General features: G+C 44.9%; 1 protein-coding gene across 6 annotated transcripts in view; it reads right to left on the bottom strand.

Moving 5' to 3' along the window:
- TBC1D5 (TBC1 domain family member 5) overlaps positions 1 to 27859 on the bottom strand; it is a 1053329-nt gene that overhangs the window by 639617 nt on the left and 385853 nt on the right. For all 6 annotated transcript variants that reach the window (XM_063922184.1, XM_063922178.1, XM_063922180.1 and 3 more), the window contains one exon: positions 11809 to 11933. In XM_063922184.1, coding sequence (XP_063778254.1) covers positions 11809 to 11902 — 94 coding nt within the window. In that variant the 5' untranslated portion in view covers positions 11903 to 11933. The remainder of the gene's footprint in view (positions 1 to 11808; positions 11934 to 27859) is intronic.

Consider the following 27859-nt stretch of genomic DNA (forward strand, 5'->3'; position numbering starts at 1 on the left):
AATAAAGTAAAGTCCAGGTGCTAGAGTCCATTTTTCTTAATAAGGACTTGTTAGTTAAGATTAGATACAATAACCCAATGTGTTTATTGTGCAAACAGCAACTTTTTGAATAGGTGTGATTCTTAAGGTGGCCGATATATCGGCCGCTCTATTGAACGGCCGATATATCGCGGGTCCGTCGGCCAGTGTGTACGGGCGATATGTCTGTGAACTTCGTCGTTCACAGACATATCGCGTTGGCCCCGCAGTACAGCCGACGGCCAATATATCTATCGATATATTGGCGCATCACTGTGTGTGTACGGGCGACCAGCCGGCCACCCGTACACATGCTGCGGCGGCCGGCGGTGATTGACAGCTGAACTGGGCGGGCGTGTGTACATCATGCCTCAATACGCCATGCAGCAGACAGGGGTGTAGAAAGCCACGCCGGACTCCAGTAAGGGGGCGTGGCTTAAAAATTGGGCATGATGATGCCCGTTAATATTGCATTATGTTAAAAATAAAATAATTGAGTGGCCCAAAGCCATTTTCAAACAGGGGGGTGGGGAGCAGAGGGGGTAGCAGGGGAGGACACCTGCTTCCTACCTTGCTTGATCAGGAAGCGGGTCCCTCCTCACCGGCCAGCGCCATCTTCCCAGTGATATTTGGGAAGATGACGTTGGCCACTAGAGAGCAAAGACTCAGTGCCAGAGTCTTTGCTTTCAATGATCGGCACTACCCTACTAAATATATTACTTGGAAGAAGGCGCCAGCCACAGGTATTCCCCTCCAGCTGCCCGGGCACAGATAACCCCTTCTCAGCACCACTGGCAGCAGGACATGCCTGGCGTGAGTCAGCCGGCATATCTGCTAATGTCCGGCATCTTTTTATTTGCCAAAAATGCGTCTCATTCGCATCTGTATGTTACTAGTACACACAGGCAGCTTAGGCTGATTAAAATGATATGCAGCATGCCTATATTTTGTGTGTGACTGTGCCTGTATCTGCATACGAATTGGTACATTACAGTGAGTTCAAGGAAAACACTGAAACATAGCATTTCGTATGCAGATACAGCTACACACTGAAAATAGGCATGCTGCATATCATTTTAATCAGCATAAGCTACTTGTGTGTTCTATTTGCATAACTACTTAGATTCATTTAAGTGGAAAAAGTCTTACACAAAGACGCTTAGTGCAACCAAGTCATGCAACGGCATGGCGTGACTAGAAGGGCTATTTAATGTGACTACAGTGAGGCAGGGATGTGCTGCTGTCAGTGAGGCAGGGATGGGCTGCTGTCAGTGAGGCGGGGATGGGCTGCTGTCAGTGAGGCGGGGATGTGCTGCTGTCAGTGAGGCAGGGATGTGCTGCTGTCAGTGAGGCAGGGATGTGCTGCTGTCAGTGAGGCGGGGATGTGCTGCTGTCAGTGAGGCAGGGATGTGCTGCTGTCAGTGAGGCAGGGATGTGCTGCTGTCAGTGAGGCAGGGATGTGCTGCTGTCAGTGAGGCAGGGATGTGCTGCTGTCAGTGAGGCAGGGATGTGCTGCTGTCAGTGAGGCAGGGATGTGCTGCTGTCAGTGAGGCAGGGATGTGCTGCTGTCAGTGAGGCAGTGATGTGCTGCTGTCAGTGAGGCAGGGATGGGCTCCTGTCAGTGAGACAGGGGTGGGCTGCCGTCAGTGAGACAGGGGTAGGCTGCAGTCAGTGAGGCAGGGGTGGGCTGCTGTCAGTGAGGCAGGGATGTGCTGCTGTCAGTGAGGCAGGGGTGGGCTGCTGTCAGTGAGGCAGGGGTGTTAGGGTCTCCTGCTCTGTGCTGCCACGTCGTCATGGCAACCGGGAGACAAGTGCTAGCGGAGTAACCTGAGCGTAGCTGATACTCCGGTTCGGGTCTTTTGCTGTGCAGTGGTTACAGGCTCTGTGCACGGCAGGGGATCCGGTGCTGGTTTTTGTGCTCACAGTCTGTGAGGTCTGAGTGGGGCGTGGACAGCACCTGCTATATAAACCCTCTTCTCAGGTTAGGCAGATGCTGCTGAATCTTTGTTGGTTAGTCAGTTCCTGAAAGCTAGCTAGTACTGTGTAAACTTTGTATTTGTTTGTTGCTTACTGCAAATAGGCCTTGGGATTTGGTATTACACTCTGCCAATCCAGACCTAGCAGTAAGACTGGAGTCAGTCGTTTAACCTGCTGGGGTTCTTTTGCTACTCTGTGAACCTAGCAAGTTTGCGGCTGTATTCTCAGACTTGCCTGCCAAAATCCTCTCTCACTGTGCAAGGTGTTCAGGTGTCAGTTTAGTGGCAGTAAACTGAACCAGTGCACTGCAAGTGAGGACTAGGATTGTGGAGACTCTCCTTGTGTCTATTATTCCATCTCTGACCAAGGAGTTTACTGCCACACCCGTTGGTAACCCTTTAGGGTTTTGCTGTTGCCCTTAGCAACAGCATTTCGGGTTCTCTACGTATTAAATCACAACATCTCGCTTCTTTCCATCTGAGCATTCCTAATACTAGGGAGACACCCAGTTTCTTAGCCTTTGGGCTTCTCTGTTCACTTTGTGTTTATTTTGTTACCCTATCACCTTCTGTGTATGTAATGTCATATTCCCCAGTCTGTCTGTGAGTTCATTTGTTTTGCATCCCTCTCCGTTCAGACACCAGTACATTCCTGCTGGCACTGGTGTGCATAACAAGGGGTGGGCTGCTGTCAGTGAGGCAGGGGTAGGCTGCTTTCAGTGAGACAGGGGTGGGCTGCTGTCAGTGAGGTAGGGGTGGGCTGCAGTCAGTGAGGCAGGGGTGGGCTGCAGTCAGTGAGGCAGGGGTGGGCTGCTGTCAGTGAGGCAGGGGTGGGCTGCTGTCAGTGAGGCAGGGGTGGGCTGCTTTTCTGTAAGTAATGTTTCTGTAAATTATGCTAGTGTTTACAGTTGTGGAGTGATCCATATGTGGCTCTATGATGGGGTTTTGGTGACAGCTGGATGTAATTCAGGTGTGTGGTCACTGGGAAAAAATGCACCGTCACGTCATCTGATGTGTCCAATCATGTTAGTGGGACTTCTGTCATTATAACAATATAGTCTCCGCCCACAGCTCCCTGACGACCGATTGTGATGATACTTAGCCTAAAACCTGTCTGGATAAAATTACCTTTACCATGGTGAAAACAGCATCACAATTGATTCAGTGGTTTCGGAATTTATCTCCATCAGACAGACAGACAGACAAACTTTAAATTTATAAGATATACAGATATATCTACATTTCATTAAAACTTAAACAACCAGTATGAACTAATATAATGATTGTCATGTTCAAAATACATCACCTTGCATGTTACAATTAAACCTTTCTAGATCGTAAAGCTACAGCCTGTGGTTTATCGCAATGTAAATCACACTTAAGCACAATTTATAATTATAGATTCATGCTAAAGTATTCAAGGGCAGAGGAAATGTGTATATGGGAGATATTTATATGTGATTTTTATATATATCGTAATTTTTTTAATCAGTTGACAGCTGTTTTAGAGCATACAGCGATGCCAGCCTGAATGAGGGTCTTGATTACTTCAAGATTAGCTATCTTAAGTTTCTATTCATTTTAAGTGTTGTTAGTGTGAGGAGTCATTAGTCACTCCCTTGTCTCTTGGAACATCAGCATACATTTACATTGTTAATGAACATTTGGGGTAAATGAATTAATGGCACTCTTAAACATAAATTCAGACCTAATAACTTTCTATGTCACTGGTGTGTATAAATGTTATCACAGCCAAAACAGCCATTCAAGCTAGCCCTGCCAACTGATTTCAGGTGTATTAAAAAAAAAACATTTGAAATAATACTAGAAATGTACAAATAGATATATATATATAACCAAATTTAAAGAAGTTTAATATACACTTTAAAAAAGTAGTGTGAACTGCTTGTATTATTTTTATATCGCACACTGTTACATAAAACTCCCCCAAATAAAATAGACTTCCGCATACATAGAATGGAGGCACACATCTTGTGGACTGAGCTAATATTCATCAGCCTGCAGCCTATCAATTCACTAGGAATCAGTTCCTCCTGAATATAAATCAGGTAACACCTATTAATTATATTAACACAACACTTTACAGAGAATATTTAGTCATTCATATCAGTCGCTGAACCAGTGGAGCTTACAATCTATTCTACTTTCTGATGGTACCCTATGGCAGTAGTGCAGTGGAGAGGGGGGGTACACGGCAGTTTCTGAGAGGACTCCATAGATTAGGGAGAGGTTATGCTACACAGTAGTATTCCTTTCTTACGTTACATCACAATGCCCCACAGTTGTACCCCTTATTCACAATATGCCCCACAGTAGTACCCAATAATCACATTATGCACCACAGTAGCACCCCTTATTCACATTATGCCCCCCAGTAATACCCCTTATTCACATTATTCCCCACAATAGTACCCCTTATTCACATTATGCCCGACAGTAGTACCCCTTATTCACATTATGCCCCACAGTTGTACCCCTTATTCACATTATGCCCCACAGCTGTACCCCTTATTCACATTATCCCCCACAGTAGTACCTCTTATTCCCCTTCAGTACACACTTAAGAATACTAGTTGTTTTCATATCTGTTTCTAATACCTCAGGTAATATTGAATTTGTGCCTTTGCCAACTCATTTATAAAGTGCACTGTATGTGCTTTGGATGTGCACTTATTCACCTACTTGTTCTGCTCAGTGCACTTCAAGGTGCATACTTTATGTAGCAGGGCACTGTTGGTGGGAGTCTGGACGTCATGACATCTCTGCTGGCAGAGATTGCGGGAGCAGGGTGAGGCGAAGCACAGGACAGTCGCTACCCACTGCAATGTATATTAGTAGCAGTGAGTCCGGCTCCTTCTCAGAGTACTGGTACTAACATACGTTGCAGCAGCTGCTAGGCAATTACATTTTGCACCAAGTTCTGCCCACAGGGTATCTGCGCTCTGTGCAGCAGCACTACCCTAGTTACTGCTCTGAGTATTTACGCCAATGTACCTAATTATCTGCATCAGGAATAACACTTATCGCATGTATCATTGTGGCTTTTGTAAGTTCAGTGGATAAATAGATGCTCCACTGTACATAGAGCTTGGGGCTTTGTTTCCACGATTTTCAAGGATAAGTGCATTAAAATAAAAAATAAAAATATTTTTGCTCGTCTCCACTTAAATACACAGGTCCCCATTAATGTACCTCTCCCCCACCTCTTGAATCTCATTTAATTCCCTACCAGAAAAAAATATTTCACAACAATCCATTTAACTCCTTCTATTAAAAAGTGTTAGAGCGCTCCCAGTAGACACTGACTTTTTGACCCCAAATCTACGGCCTGTGATGTCAGAAAATAGCATTTGCAGTGCATTCACACAGTTTGACACTTCTGCAAATAACCCTTATGAATATTTCAGGAGATGGGTTTGCTCTTTATGTATGAAACCTATCATTTATGCATCTGCTTCCATCCACTGCTTACAGATACCCGCAAGCATCTACCACTATTTCACTAAAACAATAATTTCTAACTTCAGTACTGGAGCTGCCAACATACCAGTATATGATAGCTGGTGCACAGGAAAGAGGTGGCGTTTTAATGACAACTAAACAGAAGTTTCCTGCTTGCTTCTACTTCCTAAACTGTACTAGATGATTCAAATCTGAGTGGTTGTTATTGGTTCAGGAATATAGGTTAATCTGAAATGCAAACTCCCTAATTTAAATCCATGTACAGTGCATCCGGAAAGTATTCACAGCACTTCACTTTTTCCAAATTTAGTTACGTTACAGCCTTATTCCAAAATGGAAAAACATATTTTTTTCCATCAAAATTCTACACACAATACCCCATAATGACAACGTGAAAACATTTTTTTTTAGATTTTTACAAATGTATTAAAAATAAAAAAAATAAAAAATCACATGTTCATAAGTATTTACAGCCTTTGCTAAATACTTTGTTGATGCACTCTTGGCAGAAATTACCGACTCAAGTCTTTTTGAATATGATGTCACAAGCTTGGCACACCTATCTTTGCCCAGTTTCTCCCATTCCTCTTTGCAGCACATTTCAAGCTCCATTAGGTTGGATGGGAAGCATCGGTGCACAGCCATTTCCAGATTTCTCCAGAGATGCTCAATCGGATTCAAGTCTGAGCTCTGGCTGGGCCACTCAAGGACATTCACAGATATGTCCTGAAGCCACTCCTTTGATATCTTGGCTGTGTGCTTAGGGCCGTTGTCCTGCTGAAGGATGAACTGTCGCCTCAGTCTGAGGTCAAGCATGCTCTGGAGCAGGTTTTCATCCATGATTATACATTGTACATTGCTGCGTTCTCCTTTCCCTCTATCCTAACTAGTCTCCCAGTTTCTACCACTGAAAAACATCCCCACAGCATGATGCTGCCACCACCATACTTCACTGTAGGGATGGTATTGGCCTGATGATGAGTGGTGCCTCGTTTCCTCGAAACATGATACCTGGCATTCACTCCAAAGAGTTCAATCTTTGTCTCATCAGACCAGATTATTTTGTTTCTCATGGTCTGAGTCCTTCAGGTGCACTTTGGCAGACTCCAGGCAGGCTGCCATGTGCTCTTTAACTAAGGAGTGGCCTCCGTCTGGCCACTCTACCATACAGGCCTGGTTGGTGGATTGCTGCAGAGATGGTTGTCCTTGTGGAAGGTTCTCCCCTCTCCACAGAGGAATGCTGTAGCTATGACAGAGTGACCAGCGGGTTCTTGACTAGGGCCCTTCTCCCCTGATCGCTCAGTTTAGATGGCCGGCAAGCTATAGGAAGAGTCCTGGTGGTTCCGAAATTCTTATATTTACAGATGATAGAGGCCACTGTGCTCATTGGGACCTTCAAAGCAGCAGATATTTTTATGTACCCTTCACCAGATTTGTGCCTCGAGACAAACCTGTCTCGGAGGTCTGCAGAAAATTCCTTTGACTTCATGCTTGGTTTGTGCTCAAACAAGCACTGTCAAGTGTGGGACCTTATATAGATAGGTGTGTGCCTTTCCAAATCATTATCATCATTACCATTTATGTAAAGGAGATAAGGCAGACTGAAAGTGAGAAACATCTACAAAGTAATCCTTTCAGAAAATAAACATACTAAGAACTTGCATCAGGAGCACCTAGGGAAAGAGAAGGAGCATATTTTACACAGCTGCCAATTTTCCCTAATTTCTCAGCGACTGTGCCGGGTTCTAAAGATTTGTACCTGGAAATTTCACTACTGGGTTCTTTTGTCACAATATATTCATTTTATTTGGACTTCGTATTTTTGGCATGTTTTTTTAATTACTTAAAACAGGGAAAAGAATATTAAGTGGCAGATGCAGCATTGATCAGCTGCAGCTGCATTAACACTGCATTCATGGAACGTATGTGGAGTTGTGTGCATCTGTGCCGTCAGATCCATTTATCAGTACATTTGGTTTTATAGCTGTCAACATTTTAATTTGCACTTGCACCAGCCCTATCCCTGGTGCAAAAGTATCCGGTCATAATGTCAACATCACAATATCAATCAGAATGTTGCAATGGTTCAAACTTTCAACAGGCACCAAGTCGACATCCTCAAACTGTCGACAGGTTCACAATGTCAACATAAGAAATGTCACAATGTGAAATGTCGACAACCTGTCAACGGTTAGATTAAGGCGCCACCGAGAGCCTTAGAGCTAGGCATTAGGGAGAGGGTTAGGGACCACGGTTAGGGATAGGAGAGAACTACTAACTTGAACCCTGCTACTCAGATGCCTGCAGCGGTACTGATACTCAATGGACCGCTAGTAACCAGAATGAGACGCTGCAGCTGCTGGGACAAGTGAAGACATTGCACTAGACCACCAAGAAATGTTTGCTGACAGTTCATCATGTCAACATACTGTATACTGTATCATCCATGTAGACAAGATGAATGTTGACATGGTCACCGTCCACGTGTTTTGACATGCCAACATTCTTATATTGACATACGTGTCGACCAATCATACCCAACCATGGTGCATAAATATTCCTTTTGAAACAGAAATGTTATGGTGAGGACTATCCCGCAGCAGAGTCTGTCTTGGAGAATACCATGTGTTTTGAGCCTAGATACACCTGCTCAGCAGAAAAGTGCACAAATGAGGCCACAGAATACTATATTGGGTATATCTCCATTTTGGTTTATGAACATCTTTTAAAACCCAACATAATGAAAACCTTGCTTTAGATGACTGTGTATAAACATACGTTGATCATCATCAAAAAAACAGAAAACAAATCTTCGTACTGTAGGTATCTGCTTGCACAAAGAAATCCCTTTATAATTATCTTCATTACTGGCTTTTGTCTCTAACATTATTGCATGCTGCAAACTGTACCAGCAGCAGAGTAACAGTGACGAACGCAGAGGGTCTAATTAGACACCACTGTAAGGTTCCCAGAATTATGGCTAAAACAGAGCAAAACATAACTAAAAAAAAGTACAATACATATGTAATTGCATTGTATAAATATGTAGCTTAAATTCCACGTGTGGCTTATAAGCAATTTATGAGAAGCAGTTTTGTAAACATTACAGATCATACCATTTGTGATTGTTTATTTGACTTTACGGGCTATATTTTAGAAGCCGCGGCATCTGTAAATTGTAGCTTCTTGAAAGGTTGGAGATGAACATTTAAAGCTGCACTAACATTCAGTATGAATTGACATTTTCAGCTTCAACTTACCAAGAACGTATGGCTTAGAAAAGCTGACGCTTCGTAAATACAGCCTCATGGCCTTCTAGGTGGAACAATTTTTGTTCTCTATACAGTCTAATTGTATCTTGTGTAAAACTCTGTCAATAAATAGTGCCTTACTGTACAAAGTTAAAGAGCTTTAAGATGTACATGACAACTATAACTAATGAGAAAGAAAAAACAACTTTATTGTGTGGGTGGTCATCATGGTAAATAGGGATATTTTTAGGGGCACATCTTTATAACCTGTGACTATCTCAGGAAATTAGGGGCTACTGACAGCCAAGTCCCATTTTTTGCAGGGCAGATTTGACCTGAAACTAAGGTGTACACGTGTTGAGAAGTAGACAAGTAGGCGTTATCATTTAAGCGATCAATGTAAAGAGCCAAGGGTACAGCATATGAATGCTTAGGCACTGTGTGTTACTGTACAGCATACTGTACTTTCTCACTATTTACCCGGGTACCCAGGTAGTTGATGAAGGAGGAAACCTAGGTATGAGGTCCGGGAGCATGTGGTGCTGTGAACTGTGGGGGGATGTATGATAGTGGCACGGATTGTGCCAGTATAAGTCTTCCTGCTTCGCCTCTTTACCAACGCGAAGCAGGAAGCACTAGCGACGAGATATATGATCATCTCGTTTGCCGGATCTCTCTCCTCTCCGGGGATCCCTGACCTAATGTGCTGTGTCCCTTCCCCCGCCGGCTCCAGTGCGCATGCGCGAGATCGCACTACTATCGCTAGATCTTCTGTGTGCAGCCTGAATATGTCAGCCGCAGCAGCCACCACAGTGGCTGTCTATGGTGCAACAACACCTGCAGCTGTCAAAATCGATAGCTGCAAGTGCAAGAACAGTCACTACCATTGACTGTCCTTACATTGCCCCGCACACTGGCGTGCTATCTTACAAAAAGCAGAGCTGATAACTTGCAACACATCGCTGCAGTCACACATGGGGGAGAAGCGGTATCAGTGCACATAACGTGCGCTGATACAACTTCTCCCCGTAACAGAGGATCATGCATCAGGGCCTGGGTCACGGAAGCCTCGATCCCACCGCACAACTCCACATTTGTGATGCAATTCATAGCTAATCAAGTAGAACAGTATCCGATCATGTGGTCACAAGTAACCATGCCGACATCAGAACATCAATATGGTCGTCATGCACCAGGTTGACATCCTCAAATCTTCAACAGGTCCTCGATATGTCGAGGACATAACCCTGGTTAGGGTTAGGCGATGCCGGGAATCTTAGGGTTAAGCTCCATGGAGAGGTCAGGGATAGGCACTGGGGGAAGATTAGGGATATTGATAGGGGAATACTTACTGGAATGCAGGAGCAACACTGAAGCCGCCACTGCTGCCGGGAAAAGGTAAGAAGTCATTAGACCACCAGGGACTGTTTGTCGACAGTCCATAATATGGACATACCCATCGTGTAGAAGTAGGTTGCGGTAGGCTGCCAGCAACAGCGTGGAGGGTGCCACCAAGGACGGGGATGTTGCTAGAGCTTGTGCGCAAGGTTGTAATGTTAAATACCAATGGCATATTCATTAGTATCACTGTAATACTAAACAAATTATGCAGCTGGTAATAGGGATCATCTTACAGATAAAATTCATTGGTCTCTTTGTGTGTCCGGCTATGCATTCGGACCCCCTTTTTTAACTCAATAGCAATGCCAGTAAAGGCCCTTACGGTGCAGACTTAGACTATGACATGCTAACATGCTGCAATGGTGCTTGGGACAGCCCAGTGCAGTTATGTAGTGCAGTACTGTAAAACAAAGTAACCAGAGGGCTACTCATCCATCATTATAATAATCTGCTGCACTGTATAAATCATCTCACTATTCTTTTGTGTTTGGGATGAAAAAAAGGGTTCTGAACATTTTCTGGGATACTGTGGCTCCTATGGGCTCTAGACTCCCCAAGGGGATATTTGGTTTATTGTTAATTTAGATTCTGATTTGATTCAGCCATGAGTAATTGTGATATGTCATATTGAAGATGATGATATTGCTGTGTTCAATGCTTCCATTAGCTGTTGTGAATGTGATGTTGTTTTTTAATTTATTGTTCAGACACAATTTATGTATATGATGTGATGCTTTAATAAAATGTTTAACAGAAAAAAGGGTTCTGCTGCTCATCTCGAATTAAGAGAAAGGCACTTTTTACTCTATGTACTTATATGATGAGACAAAAGTCACAACTGTAATGCTAAATATAAACTGCCCATAGAAACCTACCAAACAACACAGTGACTTTTCCTTCTTGTAAATGTTACAAAGCCGCTTTTTAGGCATCCATCAGCTGGGCATAGGGTGTTCAGTGTGAGACTTCAGCGGAATGCACAGCGCAGTTATTTTAGATTTAAGATTACAAATAAATCTCACTTCCTTGGTTCCAGATGCACATGTTCAATGACTGGAAAATGAGTTTAGGTGTCATGGTGTATAACAGACTACTCGCAGAATGTTTTCGCGACAAGGATCACGTTTTAAGCAGCTTGTTAGGCTCATCACTTCCTCAAACTATGTTGTCACTGCTAGCAAGTGAGTGAAGACTACAAGGAACAGTGACACATAATCACAGACCGTTTTCTCTCCCCATGCAGCTCTCAGCTGGATTACATCTTATTATTACCCTAAATTGAAAGAACTGCAAACCTTAACTACAAATATTTGAATTTAATTTTATGGTCGTATTCAAGAACACACCTTATGTCAATCAAAGAGAAACAAAACAGAATGTTAAAGTACTGCACAAACTATAAAAAAGACCCTTAAAATAAAATTACAGATAGGTAATCCAAACATATGCAAATGAAAACTGTGTATTAGTAAAAAAAAACCAACAGGTGACAATGTATGAAACAGGCAGTTATAATGTGTGTGTTTAAATGCATACGAACACATTGTTGCGTCATTAAGGTATTTTGCAGTGCATATGATTTAGGTATCATGGGAATAACACTATTTGCAAATCTGTATATGTTAATGTAACTTGTTCAATATTTTTGTTTTGTCTATTTATTTTGTGAATTCATTTACCTTCATTGTGTTTTCCTATATCACTCTGTAGCGGATCAAAACCGACTTCTTCTGACTGCAAAGGGTGACGCGTTTGGGATGCAGGTTCTTGCATCTTGCAACTTACATTAAAAAAAAAGAAATTGCTGCAATAGAAAGGACATAAAGATACGTAAATCATCTTTGTCAGTCAAATTACCCAGACTAAACATAAATAATTAGGCACTAATCAAATTTCAATTTATGACTTGTAGAAAGTATTACATGGATTAAACATACAGGTCCTGATTCAGCATTGCAAGCACAGCACCCACAATTAAGAATGCTTTCTGCGCTCAGAAATAAATGCAAATATCTGGCTGCATTGAGATTTGGCCACATTTATGCAAATACCCCAGCCTCATCCATCCGTTTCTGAAAGCACAGAGAGCATTTGCACCTGCGCTATTCTTGGTGTAAGAAAACGGTGTGAAATTAGACAGATCTCTGCATACACACAGCTCAGGATAACCCGGAACTCTATTTACACACCTGATCATTCAGGAACAAGGATCTACTGCCAGGCTGGAAGAGACACAGTAATTATACTAATGTCCCCCCTAAGAAAGTGAAGCAGTGCATCTGCAATGGAAAAACTGATTCAGTCGCTACTTTCACCACTAAACGTATCATAAGCACAGCTAGATCACAGCTGGATTTAAAGTTTTATTGCAGTGGCACATTACTGTATATTGGAATGGTAATGTATGCATGCTGTGGTTGAGAGGACAGGTGAAATATCACATATGCCGTGACCCTACACATACAGGGGTATATGCAATAGCGGGCGAATTCGCGGCAATTATCGCCGTTTTTTCAATTCGACCAAATTCGCCAGGTGAATTCCGGAAGGTGGCTTTCGGAATTCACCATATGCAATGAAAAACGGATTCGCCAGAGTCGCGGGCGAAAATCGTCCGATTTGGCGGATTTTGCCGCGATTTTAAAAAACGGGAAAAAACGGGGAAAAACACGAAAAAAAAATGGCGTGGGGTCCCCCCTCCAAAGCATAACCAACCTCGGGCTCATCGAGCTGGTCCTGGTTCTAAAAATGCAGGGGAAAAATCGGCCAGGGATCCCCCGTATTTTTAAAACCAGCACCGGGCTCTGCGCCTGATGCTGGTGCCAAAAATACGGGGGACAAAAAGAGTAGGGGTCCCCCGTATTTTTAACACCAGCATCGGGCTCCACTAGCTGGACAGATAATGCCACAGCCGGGGGTCACTTTTATGCCGTGCCCTGCGGCCGTGGCATCAAATATCCAACTAGTCACCCCTGGCCGGGGTACCCTGGGGGAGTGGGGACCCCTTCAATCAAGGGGTCCCCCCCCCCCAGCCACCCAAGGGCCAGGGGTGAAGCCCGAGGCTGTCCCCCCCCATCCAATGGGCTGCGGATGGGGGGGCTGATAGCCTTTGTGATAAAAAAAAAGATATTGTTTTTTCCATTAGTACTACAAGTCCCAGCAAGCCTCCCCCGCAAGCTGGTACTTGGAGAACCACAAGTACCAGCATGCGGGAGAAGAACGGGCCCGCTGGTACCTGTAGTACTACTGGGAAAAAAATACCCAAATAAAAACAGGACACACACACCGTCGACAGTAAAACTTTATTTCACACTACCGACACACACATACTTACCTATGTTCACACGCCGACATCGGTCCTCTTCTCCCTGTAGAATCCACGGATACCTGAAAAGCAAAGTTCAATATACTCACCTTAACCAGGGTCCAGAGATAAATCCACGTACTTGGCAAAAAAATAAAACGCATTTACCCGCACCAAAAACGGACTGAAAGGGGTCCCATGCTGACACATGGGACACCTTTCCACGAATAAGACCTGTCAGTGACAGCTGTCACTGACAGGTCTCTAAGCCAATCAGGAAGCGCAACTTCGTTGCGCTCACCTGATTGGCTGATCGCTGTGACAGCGCATCGCACAGCTCCCTCCATTATATTCAATGGTGGGAACTTAGCGGCTAGCGGTGAGGTCACCCGCCGGTCAGCCGCTGACCGGCGGGTGACCTCACCGCTAGCCGCTAAGTTCCCACCATTGAAAGTAATGGAGCGGCTTTGCGAGGCGCTGTCAGAGTACAGACGGCGTCCAACCAATCAGGTGAGCGCCACGGCAGTAGCGCTTCCTGATTGGCTGAAGGGACATCAGTGACAGGAGTCACGTGATGTCCCGGCATTCGGGAGAAAGGAGTGTAATGTGAAAACATTGGACCCCTTTCTAGTCCGGTATGGCTCGGTGATCGTTTTTTTTTTTTACAAAGTACGTGGATTTACCTCTGGACCTGGACCTCTGGACGCTGGAAGGTGAGTATAATTTTTTGACAGGTACCCTCGGATCGTCGGTGATCGTTGCAGTCGGCGTGTCAACACAGGTAAGTATGTGTGTGTCGGTGTATGAAATAAAGTTTTACTGTCGACGGTGTGTGTGTCCTGTTTTTATTTGGGTATTTTTTTTCCAGTAGTACTACAGGTACCAGCGGGCCCGTTCTTCTCCCGCATGCTGGTACTTGTGGTTCTCCAAGTACCAGCTTGCGGGGGAGGCTTGCTGGGACTTGTAGTACTAATGGAAAAAACAATATCTTTTTTTTATCACAAAGGCTATCAGCCCCCCCATCCGCAGCCCATTGGATGGGGGGGGACAGCCTCGGGCTTCACCCCTGGCCCTTGGGTGGCTGGGGGGGGGGACCCCTTGATTGAAGGGGTCCCCACTCCCCCAGGGTACCCCGGCCAGGGGTGACTAGTTGGATATTTAATGCCACGGCCGCAGGGCACGGCATAAAAGTGACCCCCGGCTGTGGCATTATCTGTCCAGCTAGTGGAGCCCGATGCTGGTGTTAAAAATACGGGGGACCCCTACTCGTTTTGTCCCCCGTATTTTTGGCACCAGCATCAGGCGCAGAGCCCGGTGCTGGTTTTAAAAATACGGGGGATCCCCTGTCAATTTTCCCCCCGCATTTTTAGAACCAGGACCAGCTCAATGAGCCCGAGGCTGGTTATGCTTTGGAGGGGGGACCCCACGCCATTTTTTTTCCTGATTTTACCGTTCCAGCAATAAAAAAAAAAAATTAAAGAAAAAAATATATAAATAATATTTGTGCCTCCCCCCCCCAAAAAAAAAGTACCTAATCCCTTCTAATATAAATAGATCTGCTATTCCAAAAAAAAAAAACACAAAAAAAAACATGTTTAAAATTTTTTTATTTGTTTTCACCCTCCAAAGTGTGGCGGATTGAAAATCGCGAATTTGCTGTCTAAAAGCACTGCAGGCGAATTTCCAAACTTGAATTGAATATGCTGGAGGCGAATTGCAGCATCTGTACCATTGCAGAAAAGGCGAATGCGGAAAAAGGCGAATTGAGAAAAGGCGAATTTTGACGGTCCGTTTTTTTGCGAAAAAGTACTGCACTGCATAGGCGAATTGATTTTTTGAGGCGAAAACGTTCCGGAATTCGCCTTTTTTTGAAATTCGCCCGCTATTGCATATACCCCACAGACAGAACACTAGCAAGGTGATTGGACACAGTGGCTTGACACAGCACTGTAACATGTATGAGCTAATCAAGCCTGATTAAAGACCAGTTTTATTAGATATACTATGATGCCTTAATAACAGAGTTGATTAAAGATTCCCATTGACCTTGTACAACAAGCTTGAACACAGTACGCGTGGAAAGCATTAATGTACACACTGGGGTAAAATTACTCAGGTGGGAGGTTTTTTTTAAAGAAACTGGTGATGTTGCTCATAGCAACCAATCAGATTCTACTAAACATTTATTTAGCTGCTTCTAGAAGACAACAGATAGAATCTGATTGGTTGCTATGGGCAACATCACCAGTTCCACAAAACTCCCATCTTAGTAAATTTACCCCACTGTCTGCTATCATTAAAAAAAAAAGTGTTGTTTAGAAATATGGTAACATATATATAGCAAAACTCAAGTGCTTGTATAGTTTTTAAAAATGCACTACTATAGAATGACTTTAAAATATCATATCTAAATGCACTCGAGTAGTAGGCGAGAGCGCTGGATCCCAGACAAGTAAGCCATGTGAGTTGATCACAACATGCTTGACTTCTTGTTTCTGGACTATTAGACTGACTGCCCTCTTTCCTGTAATGATGAAAGTAAATTATTAATTTTCTGTGAGGCTGCTTACATAAAAATCTATTTGTATGCAATACACATAAAACAACCCAGCCATGTATAATGAGGTCATTAAACCTTTCAGTAATGTGCTCTTTCCCTCTTTTAAAGGGTTAACAACCATCTTTTAGAAGACAGTGGTACTGTAGCTGTTTTTTTTTTACTTTGTTTGTGATTGATAGGAGAGAATATTAAGTAATCCTAATATTACAGGTGTCTGTATACATTTTCATGTTTAATTAATATGTGAGCGACATGTTCAGTGAAATAACGATCTTAAGTCCTGTTTGCAAACAGAAATTGATCAAGATGACTTTTGAAAGTGCATAGAGGTGCCAGGACCAAAAGTGGGGTCTTAGAAACGTTTTTATTATTTTCCCTGAATGCCAGATATGCTAAATATTCTGTTGGGAATCCCCAATATTAGAAGCCAAAGACCATGGGCATACTGGCACTTATGCCCCAAAACAAAAGCATACCGCTGACGTACGTAGCCCCAAAATGATTGTGCCCACTAAAACAATAGCATACTGGCACTTGTAGCCCCTAAATAATGGCACACTCATATGTGGCCTTAGAATATAGTAAAAAAAAAAGGAGTCTTGTAAATACCGGACAATGTTGTCAAAATGCGGTCACAGACATTTGTACACTGACACTGGTGGCAACGGAAAAATTGCATATTGGAACTTCTGTCCCTAGAATAATGGCATACTGGCACATGTGGCCACAGGACAACAAAGGCACCTGGGTGCATGGAACAATGGTAATCTGCCATTTGTGGCCTGGCAACAATAGCACACCTGAACTTGTTGTCCCACAATGATAAATGCTGGGCACAATGTTCTGTCATAGTGGGTGGGCACAGGGGGGTGGGGGTGAGGGGAGTAACTGATTACCTAACCCAATGAAATCATACAGAATAGTAAAACGCGTAGTGTAGCAGCAGTGAAATTCATTTCTCTACCCAGGAAGTTTCCCCCTTATTAATAAATGTGAGTACAAAGGGCTTAGCATCTCTTCATCTTATTTTAAAAGGCTGTCATGTTTATGAAGTAATATTTTAGAAATCACTTTATGTAAGTACTGTCCTTTTATTAGATTAAACAATTGTTTATTCAAATTGTTATCTGCGTATCAATTACAAACTTTTTTCTTTGTATGGTTTATATTTGCAATAATTTTTATACTTTTTCACCAAATTAGGTTTTATTGCTATGGTATAACCAAGGACCAATGATTTGTTTCAATGCAATTCTCATAAAATTGTGTCATACTGGCTCTGCCCCTCTCGATTGACCACCAGTTTAAAGCATTATGCTCCCCGTCCTGCCCATTTCAATAGGAACTGGGTGGATTGTGGGATAGGGGTGGTCTTCAGTATGCCTACTGACGGGATCCCGGCGCAGGGATTCCGACAGCCGGCATACCGACACTTATTCTCCCTCGTGGGGGTCCACGACCCCCCTGGAGGGAGAATAAAATAGCATGGCGTGCGTAGCACGCCACCGTGCCCGTAGCGTGGCGAGCGCAATGAGCCCGCAAGGGGCTCATTTGCGCTCGCCACACTGTCGGTAAGCCGGCGGTCGGGCTCCCCGTGCCGGTATGCTGGTCGCCGGCATACCATAGTGAACCCGTGGGATAGTCATCTACTCTTCTTTGTCCTTTGGGACTCCCTAAAAATTTGTGAATATCCTTAGTGTGGGTTAACTGCAATAACTAATTCCCATCAAATAAATGTGAGGTTTGCTGCTCATATAATGCCTGATTCAGCGATAGTCGCATAAACAGTATGCCCTTCTATATCTGCTTGTGAAAGTAGCTGTAAAATGTGTGTTTATGTGCGCAGTTTGTGGCTGCTTTTTTACATTAAAAGCGCCCAACTTATACATTAGTACCTGAATTTATTGTTTTTGTGCAGCAGCTGGGCCATGTCACACCTGCTGCACACTGTCCAGCAGGTGTGACATGGCCCAGCTGCCGCACAATCCAACAGAAAGGTAAACAAAACTCCAGCATATAAACACACAAAATTCATCCAAAAATATAATCCGTGGCTTTATTACTTATTCTGCATGAACATCTATATCTATTAATTCAAGAGAATGTTACATGGGGTACAAAGTAAGGTGTTTAAGAATCAATTGTCTGAAAATCTTAATATTTAATATTGTTAGATTGTACATTAAAGTGGTTTTATTATTTATTTACTCCAGCCCCCACCTGAATAGACTTGATGACTGCAGGGGGTGTGCATGTAGCAAGACAAATCCATTTAACAGGCCAAATAAATTATATATGTACCAGCATTTGTCTTTACACGTGTCATTCAATATTTAATATCGCCCATTGATGCCGCCTTGAAACCCTAATCAATTTTTAGCAGCCGCACTTTGTAATAGTCAAATGTTTTCTATTTAATTTCTCTCATGTGGTTTAACATATATTCTCATCGCAGCAGGACACAAGTATCACTCAGACTGCTACAAACAAACCAGAGGATAATAAACAATCCAGTAGTAGAAAAGTTATAAAAGTAATGTAAAGCTAATCTAGTTATAACGATACAATGTTCTCATAATCAAGTAAAAAACAAACAAAAAAAAACCCAGATATATTTACCAACAACATTTAACCTAGTATTTGCATATATAGCACATGTTACAGATAAGGCTATGTTTGCTACAGTTCAGATATACAGTATGTGCGTTTAATACAATAGGACTCAGAAGGACAGTTACAAATACCTTCTAGGAGTGTCCATTACAGAAAACTGCATATATGGGGGTCATTCAGGTGCAGTTGTTCTTCCTATTCATGTTGCTATGATTTCCCCTATGCAATTGCAATTATATGCTAATATGGGCAGAAATTAACCCGTGCAAAAGGACACTCACGACGATTGCATCTTTTGCATATGGCACCGCATAACTGCAGAAACATCGGTAACATCATCAGGTCGCCACGCGGAACCTGAGTGCCTCTGAAGACGAGCAGGTTGAGCTGCTCTCCCTGGACACCCAGACCTCTCCAGTAGCAAGTATAATCACAGCTGCTAATATGTATATGCCCTGAAAAGCCATCCAAATGGTCATGACACACCTCCATTTACATGACCACACCCCGTTACCATACCCAAATGCTGACTTCCTGTTACTCCCTTTGCGACTAAATTCCTGCTGCGACTGCAATCTGGGGCTCAAGCGCAGTGAGAAAACATCAATATGCGTACAACAGCCGCTTTGCGTTCGCACCTGAATGACTCCCACCATGCGTTGCAAAGTTCCACATACCCCTTACACCAGCAACATAGTGGTTTGCATTGATCAGTAATGGCTTTTATTTATTTATTATAAATGAACACATTAAGCCATCGAAGGATGGTATCAGAATCCCGACGGTCAGAATGCCGACTAGGATAAATTCACTTGTAGTAGGCTCATTCACTTGTAAGGGACCCGGCAGAGATGTGAACACTTGTGGCATGCTGTGATGCATTCGCATAGCGATCCCTATAACAAAGCCATACCTCCCAACATGTAATTAGCAGAAAGAGGGACATTTTGCGGCCCGCGGGTGGGACAGTCTAAAAAAAACGGGACTGTCCCGTGAAAATCGGGACAGTTGGGAGGTATGGCAGAACTGTAGCGGAACACATCTGTAGGTACTGTTTAAAAGGTGGTGGCCTTAATGAAAGAGAGCAAACCAAAATTACAGGGGGAAAATGTATTCAGTACTTTGCAAACTTTAGTTTCTGGACCTCAAAAGAGCTTTTCCTGTAACGGCTTCTTCACTGACAAATCAATAATTCCCAGCCTTACCCACAACAGTATTTTAGTGGTGTCTCTTCCCTGTTATATTCAAAACTGTTAGGAAGCGAATTGTATGAAGGATTAAATGTATATGACTGCTGCAGCCAACCATTAATAGTATGTGCATCCAGTATCTAGCATCCAGTGGCGTAACTAGAAATTTTTCTCCCCCAAGCCAAAAAATCCTTCGGCGCCCCCCCCCCCCCATACACCCCGTAATTGGCACTAGCAAAGGTAGAAAAGGGGTGTGGCTTTGTCGAAATGGGCATGGTTTTGCGTGGAGGGCGTGGCATTGCAGGAAAAGACTACCTTATACCCCAGTTTTGCAACCTGCACGCCCAGACGTTGGCCACCACAGGAAAGAAAAATAATCCTGATTCATGCCCCTTACATTATTTGTCATTTTCCTCCTTATAGTAATGCCCAGTATACATTATTCCACATACTGCAATGGCCCTTAGACATTATTCCACACACAATCAGTGATCGCGCTGAGCCAAAAAAAAAGTGGGTCCCAGGGACCCTTCACTTTTAAAAATTGGGGTCCTACCGGTCTTTTTCTGGGTCCCATCGGAATGAAGGTTCTTATTAATTTTAATCTTGTTTGGACACTACAAAAGTGTTGCAAGATGGGGGGTATGGGGTGACAATGCTGCTGGGCTGTGTAGCATGCAGGACCCCCTGCACCAGAGCTGTAACTAGACATTTTGGTGCCCTTAGGCAGAAAGTGAATTGGTGTTAGACCACTCAGACCATAAAGAACAGGTAGTGCGCGCTTTAGGCGCGCTGCAAAATTTTAGGGGCGTGGCTTCATAGGGAAGGGGCGTGACCACATAATAGTGTCAATTCACATTACACCACACAGTAGTGGCGCTTATACACATTGCACCAGGTAGAACCTCCTATGCACACTGATCCAGGTAGATCACGTCATACACTTTGCTCCAGGTACAGCACGTCATACACTTTGCACCAGGTACAGCACGTCATACACTTTGCACCAGGTACAGCACGTCATACACTTTGCACCAGGTACAGCACGTTATCATACACATTGCATCAGGTAGAGCATGTTATCATACACATTGCCGCTAGGTAGAGCAAGTTATCATACACATTGCCGCTAGGTAGAGCAAGTTATCATACACATTGCGTCAGGTAGAACACGTTATTATACACAATGCGCCTGGTAGAGCACGTTATTATACACAATGCGCCTGGTAGAACACGTTATTATACACAATGCGCCTGGTAGAGCACGTTATAATACACATTGCACTAGGTAGAACACGTTATTATACACAATGCGCCTGGTAGAGCACGTTATTATACACATTGCACTAGGTAGAGCACGTTATCATACACATTGCGCCTGGTAGAGCACGTTATTATACACATTGCACCAGGTAGAGCACGTTATCATACACATTGCGCCAGGTAGAACACGTTATCATACACATTGCGCCAGGTAGAACACGTTATCATACACATTGCGCCAGGTAGAACACGTTATCATACACATTGCGCCAGGTAGAGCACGTTATCATACACATTGCGCCAGGTAGAACACGTTATTATACACATTGCGCCAGGTAGAACACGTTATTATACACAATGCGCCTGGTAGAGCACGTTATTATACACAATGCGCCTGGTAGAGCACTGAGGCACATTGCAGTAACCACTCACTTATCACCTCCAGTTGCACGAAGGGGCCGTTTGACACAAGTGGCTCCGCCCCCAGCAGCAACTCACTGACACTCACCATTTTTTCTGACAGCACAGTGCAGTGAGTGCACTGGCACAAGTAGCCAGCCTGCGCCTGTAGTAGCCGCAGCCTGGAGGAGCTCTATGTGAAATCGCAAGCAGAGGCTGTTCTCTGGCAAGAAGGAGCTCGTCCAATCGCTTCCCCTGACGGGCTGGCCACTGCTAAATATACCGATAATCAGTTCCAACTGTGTCAAAGTAGTGGAGCCCCAGGTGCAATGGGAAAGTCAGTGTCACTGCACAGTTGTACTGATTACTGGTATATTTAGCAGTGGCCAGCCCGTCAGGGGAAGCGATCAGAGGAGCTCCTTCTTGCCAGCCTCTGCTTGCGATTTCACAGATAGCTCCTTCATGCTGCGGCGCCGGCTGGCTACTTGTGCCAGTGCACTCACTGCACTGTGCTGTCAGAAAAATGGTGTCAGTGAGGCCCTGACACTCTGAGCGGCCTCACATTGCACACACGGAGCTTGCAGCCCCCGGACATCCCCCATCTGCACCAGCTACTCCAGGTGAAGCGGGGCGATGCAGCACTGTCTACTGCTTACCTACAGCGGGAGCTGTGCAGCCCGGCCGGCTCCTGCTGGAAGGTAGTTGTCGGGTCTCGGTGGGGCGTTGAGCGGGTCCCGGGTAGGGGGGTGGCGGCGGGCAGATCCGGAGCTGTACTCCCAGTCGCAGAGGAGGGTGCTGGCGGCAGAGCGGCAGTGGAGCCGGATGAGCGGGGCCAGTCTGTCAGCCCTGCAGCACAGATTCATGTGCTGGCGGGGAGCAGGATTTAAAGCGTAAAATGCTGCAGGCTGTGATTGGATGGAGACTACAGGAGGTGATTGGCCGAGGAAACAGCCAGTCACCTCCTGCATTCCGCTGACAGGCTTAACACATGCAAACACATATTCAGATGAGCGCGTCCTGTGGGACCCGCTCATCTTCTAAATGTGAGTCCCGGGCGGCTGTTTCTGGGTAAAATACGCGCCATAGCGCGTTTTTGCGATCACTGACAATAATGCACATGACACAATATGCACACACCGTAATGCCCCCTACACATTATGCCACACACCGTAATGCCCCCGACACATTATGCCACACACCGTAATGCCCCCGACACATTATGCCACACACCGTAATGCCTGTGACACATTATGACAGGAATCGCAATGCCCGTTATACATTATGCTACACACTGCAATGCCCCTGATACATTATAGCACATACAATGTCTGTGACACAGTATGACACACACCACAATGATCCTGAGACATTATACCACATACCACAATGCCCGTGACATAGTATACAACACACCGTAATGCCAGATACATTATGACACACACTGCAATGTCCGTGATACATTATGCCACACACCGTAATGCCCATTACACATTAAGTTCTACAGTAAGGCTTCCAATTACTTTTAAATTACCTGCTCGTTGCCAGGGGTTTCATGCTCTTGGTTCCATGCACGGTGCCAGGATGTCATGCTCGTTGCCAGGGGTTTCATGCACTGGGTGTCATGCTCGTTGCTAGGGGGTAGTGCTTGTTGCTAGGGCCGTGCTCCCAGTGCCACATATGCTCCCAGTGCCAGATATTCCCCCACAGTGCCAGGTATATGCACCCAGTGCCAGATATTCCCCCACAGTGCCTGCTTCCCCCCCCCAGTGCCAGGTATATGCCCCCCCAGTCCCGGGTATATGCCCCCAGTGCCGGGTATATGCCCCCCCAGTGCCAGGTATATGCCCCCAATGCCAGGTATATGCCCCCCCAGTGCCAGATATTCTCCCACAGTGCCAGATATCCCCCCCCAGTGCCAGGTATATGCCCCCAGTGCCAGGTACATGCCCCCCCCAGTGCCAGTTATATGCCCCCAGTGCCAGGTATATGCCCCCAGTGCCAGATATCCCCCCCCCCAGTGCCTGCTTCCCCCCCAGTGCCAGGTATATGCCCCCAGTGCCGGGTATATGCCCCCCCAGTGCCAGGTATATGCCCCCAGTGCCGGGTATATGCCCCCCCAGTGCCGGGTATATGCCCCCAGTGCCAGGTACATGCCCCCAGTGCCAGATATTCCCCCCCAGTGCCTGCTTCCCCCCCAGTGCCAGGTATATGCCTCCAGTGCCGGGTATATGCCCCCCCAGTGCCAGGTATATGCCCCCCAGTGCCGGGTATATGCCCCCAGTGCCAGGTACATGCCCCCAGTGCCGGGTATATGCCCCCCCAGTGCCAGGTATATGCCCCCAGTGCCAGGTACATGCCCTCAGTGCCGGGTATATGCCCCCCCAGTGCCAGGTATATGTCCCCAGTGCCAGATCTGCCCCCCCAGTGCCAGGTATATGTCCCCAGTGCCGGGTATATGCCCCAGTGCCTGCTCCCCCGGCCCCCCCCCCCTATGTGTTGGAGGGACACGAGCACATCACGCGTCTCTCCTGTGTCCCTCCTGGCTCTCCCCCGGCTGGTCTAATAAAGGAAGTGCCGTTCGTGAGCCAATCAGAGCTCACGAACGGCACTTGCTTCCTTAGACCGGCCGGGGGAGAGCCAGGAGGGACACAGGAGAGACGCGCGATGCGCTCGTGTCCCTCCAACACATAGGGGGGGGCCGGGGGAGCAGGCACCGCAGGGAGGGAGAGGAGATCGCAGATTGACATGCGGACGCTCGTCCGCATGTCAATCTGTTCTAAATCAGTGGCGCCCCCGCAGCCCCTCGCCCCCAAGCCACCGCGAGGACTGCGGGGGCAGTAGTTACGCCACTGCTAGCATCAACTCTCCCTGTTGGTTCTAATGTAAATGAAACTTGCAGCACTGACCAGTTGTGATAAGCACTGTCCTTTACTGCTCAGGACTGCTGAAGAGGAGTGTCATAAACACTGTTAAACACTTCAGTGTGACATTACAGCTAGCATTAAAATGCCAGGCTTCAGTCAACCCATGTGTGTACTTGTGTAGATGACAGATGCGGAATGCCGTAATGCCCCTTTCAAACCAAAATCCAGGGTCCGACCACAGGTTATTGAACACGGTTTCAGCCCATGCCACATCTGCTCAGACCTCTGCACCTTGGATCCGTGTTATTACCAGGTGGTCATCATTCACATCGCACCTGTGTTGCGAGTTTACAAATTGTTTGTTACTTCAATGCACGCCACTCCCTTGAAGCGGGTCTCAAATTAAACAGCAATCAGCAGTTTTAAACAGTAACCCTGGCCAAATTATACCTCTCTGACCGCAGCTTATCAGGGTTGGTCCTGATTTGTAAAGCGCAACTAAATTTGCTGTGCTATATAAGAAACTTCATAAATAAATATATTTGACCCTGGTCATGACCAGGGTCAAAGACCTGGGACACACAACCCATGTAGGACCCTTTCACACCAAGCCAGGACCCGAGTTGCCCCAGTAATATCCCTGGTCAGAGGCTCGGTGTGATAGGGGTACAAGTAATATTTGCACTTACTTTATAAGAGATGTATATAAAGCACTATAGTCTGCACATAAATCTGCTGCTATGTGAACCATATAACCCAGGAGTATGTCAGTCCAAGAGCTTTCTTGCCAAGGTAATTTTGCCTTTATTACAGCATTTTAGACATAGAAAGTACGTTTTGCTATGATGCTGGAATAACATTATAGTATAAATATATACTTTTTTTTATTTGCTCTAAATTTGAATAATTACAATTTACAATGTATAATTCTAGGAAAACATTGTCCACACATCTTACTAATCAGTGCCATGTCATCTTCTAGTGTAAGAGGCATACCGTTTTTCTTGTTAATTAATAATGGCTGAAATCTTAATGAGCATTTAGAATGCGGATATCCTTTTTTCCCTAAAATTGTGAAGTTATAGAAGCAATCTGTAAAACCATATTAGCAATTAAAGAAAGACAATTTGGTCCTTGTATTCCCCTTGCAGAATGATTTCCTGTCTCCTTAAGTTCACACATGGGACATTGTGAATTGCTCCCCTGTTGGTTACACAGTGCTGTCTACGGAGGAGAGTCTGAGCTCAGCACGGGTTGTAAGATATCTTACCCATGATGCCTGCAACAAAGCACTCATTTACACTTTCTGAGCAAACGGAAAGACGTTCATGTATTTACCCCTTACTGGCACATCTAATGGAAATTGAGCAGCGTAGTGAGAACTTGTGCCTTGGTCTATTCATTCACTTAACATATGGCAAGCCTCAACTTTAAATAATATCTTCCAATATATAAACAGTTATTCCCAAATACTCTGAAAAACAATAATCAGTACACTTTCTCAGCTTTATTCTGTGCCATTTGTGAATTGCTAGTGTTCTGGTTTTCAGCCACTATGGAAGCTACAATGTTCTAGCCAGATTGCGGGACACCACCAATTTTAGCACAACTGACAAACATAGCCAGAGTCGGACTGGCCCACAGGAGAACAGGGGAAACCACCGGTAGACCCCACTACCTGTGGGCCCTCCTCTCCCTCTAGGGATCAGTTTCCAGTCTGTATCCTAGTGCACATGAATTATGCATTATACATATGTTACATTATACTTCATAAGAACATGGTTTATTAAATATTTACCAAGGGGCACAGAACATGTACTCTGTAATGGTTAGCCAAACCTCTGTGGTGGCTGGCCACACCCCCACTGGAGCATGGCCACGCCCTTAAGCATGGGCCCCCACAACAGCATTCCCCCGGTTGGCCCTTCATTCCCCAGTCCGACACTGACCACAGCTACAGTTCACAGGGTAATCAGGGCTAATTTGCCTCTGTTTCAGCATTTCCCTTGAGCTGGACTACCTCCAGTGCACTCTGCACCACCTGGTGCGCAATTATCTGTGTCAGGATGTTCCATTTCAGCTGTTACACATTTGACTACTCCAGGAGGTTCCATTTTACATGATACACACATACCTCCCAACATGACCCACTCCAGGATGGACAGAATGCTCAGCTCCTGGACTTCCCTCTTAATGTATGATTGCCATCACCTGTGCTGAAACACCTTTCTTATCCATTAACCTGTTCAGCAAAGGTGCTGGCAATCATACATTAAGAGAAAAGTCCAGAAGCAGAGCATTGTGTCCCTCCCGTAGAGGGTCATGTTGGGAGGTATGTACACAGTTGTCTGTTTCAGGATGTTCTACTTAGGGGGGAATTCAATTGATTGCATTAAATTTTACTGCGAAACAAAAAATATATATTTTTTTTTGCACAATGTTTTTTTTTTGGGAAATTCAGTTAAATGCCTGTTTAATTCGCTGTAAACTTTACCCTCTATTGTGCGAAAAACACACAGGATCTGGGATAAGTTCCCATATCCATGTGTTTTCATGACCACAGCTCTGAAAATGCGGCACTTATCAGGAATGTTGTTTCTCCTGGTTTTGGGCAGGTGAAACAAAATCCCTGATAGTGATGGCTATCAGGGATAATTGAATTAAGCCCCTGTGGATCAATTAGGTGCTACTAATTGAATTCCCCCTTAATCTGATACACAATTGTCTGCTCCATGATGTTCCATTGTATTAGTATACTATTGCCAGCCCCAGGATGGTTACATTTGACCTTGTAGAATATTGTCTGCTATAGGATGTTTAATTTCACCAGAAACACAACCATCACGTCCAGGATGTTCCATTTCACCGTCAATATACAAGTGTCTACTCCAGAATATTTTCAGAGTGTTTCATTTCACCTGGTACACTGTTATATGCTTCAGGATATTCTATTGCACCTAGGGGGACATTCAGACCTGATTGCTCGCTATCAGGACAGAACTGCGCATGCGTATGCACCGCACAGGTACAAAGTGGATCGTTGCTGTGCGATAGGTTTTACGAAGAATCCATTCGCACAGCCGATCGCAAGGAGATTGACAGAAAGAAGGCGTTTGTGGGTGGCAACTGACCGTTTTCAGGGAGTGGTTGGAAAAACGCAGGCGTGTCCAAGCGTTTGCAGGGTGGGTGTCTGACGTCAATTCCGGCCCCGGACAGGTTGAAGTGATCGCAGCGGCTGAGTAAGTCCTGGGCAACTCAGAAACTACACAAGATCTTTTTGTACCACTCAACTGCACATGCGATTGCACACTTGCACAGCTAAAATACACTCCCCGATGAGCGGCGACTATGCGAACGCAGGACTGCAAAAAACAGCTAGCGAGCGATCAGGTCTGAATTACCCCCTTAGTGTCCAAATGTCTGCACAAATGTGTTTCATTTTAGCTCATACACTACTGTCTGCTCAAAGTTATTCTATTTCAACTGATGCACAATTGTCTGCTTTAGGATGGTCTATTAGACCTGGTGCATGAATGT

The sequence above is a fragment of the Pseudophryne corroboree genome, chromosome 5 (genome assembly GCF_028390025.1).
Source record: "Pseudophryne corroboree isolate aPseCor3 chromosome 5, aPseCor3.hap2, whole genome shotgun sequence".
In the NCBI taxonomy this organism is placed as follows: Eukaryota; Metazoa; Chordata; class Amphibia; order Anura; family Myobatrachidae; genus Pseudophryne; species Pseudophryne corroboree.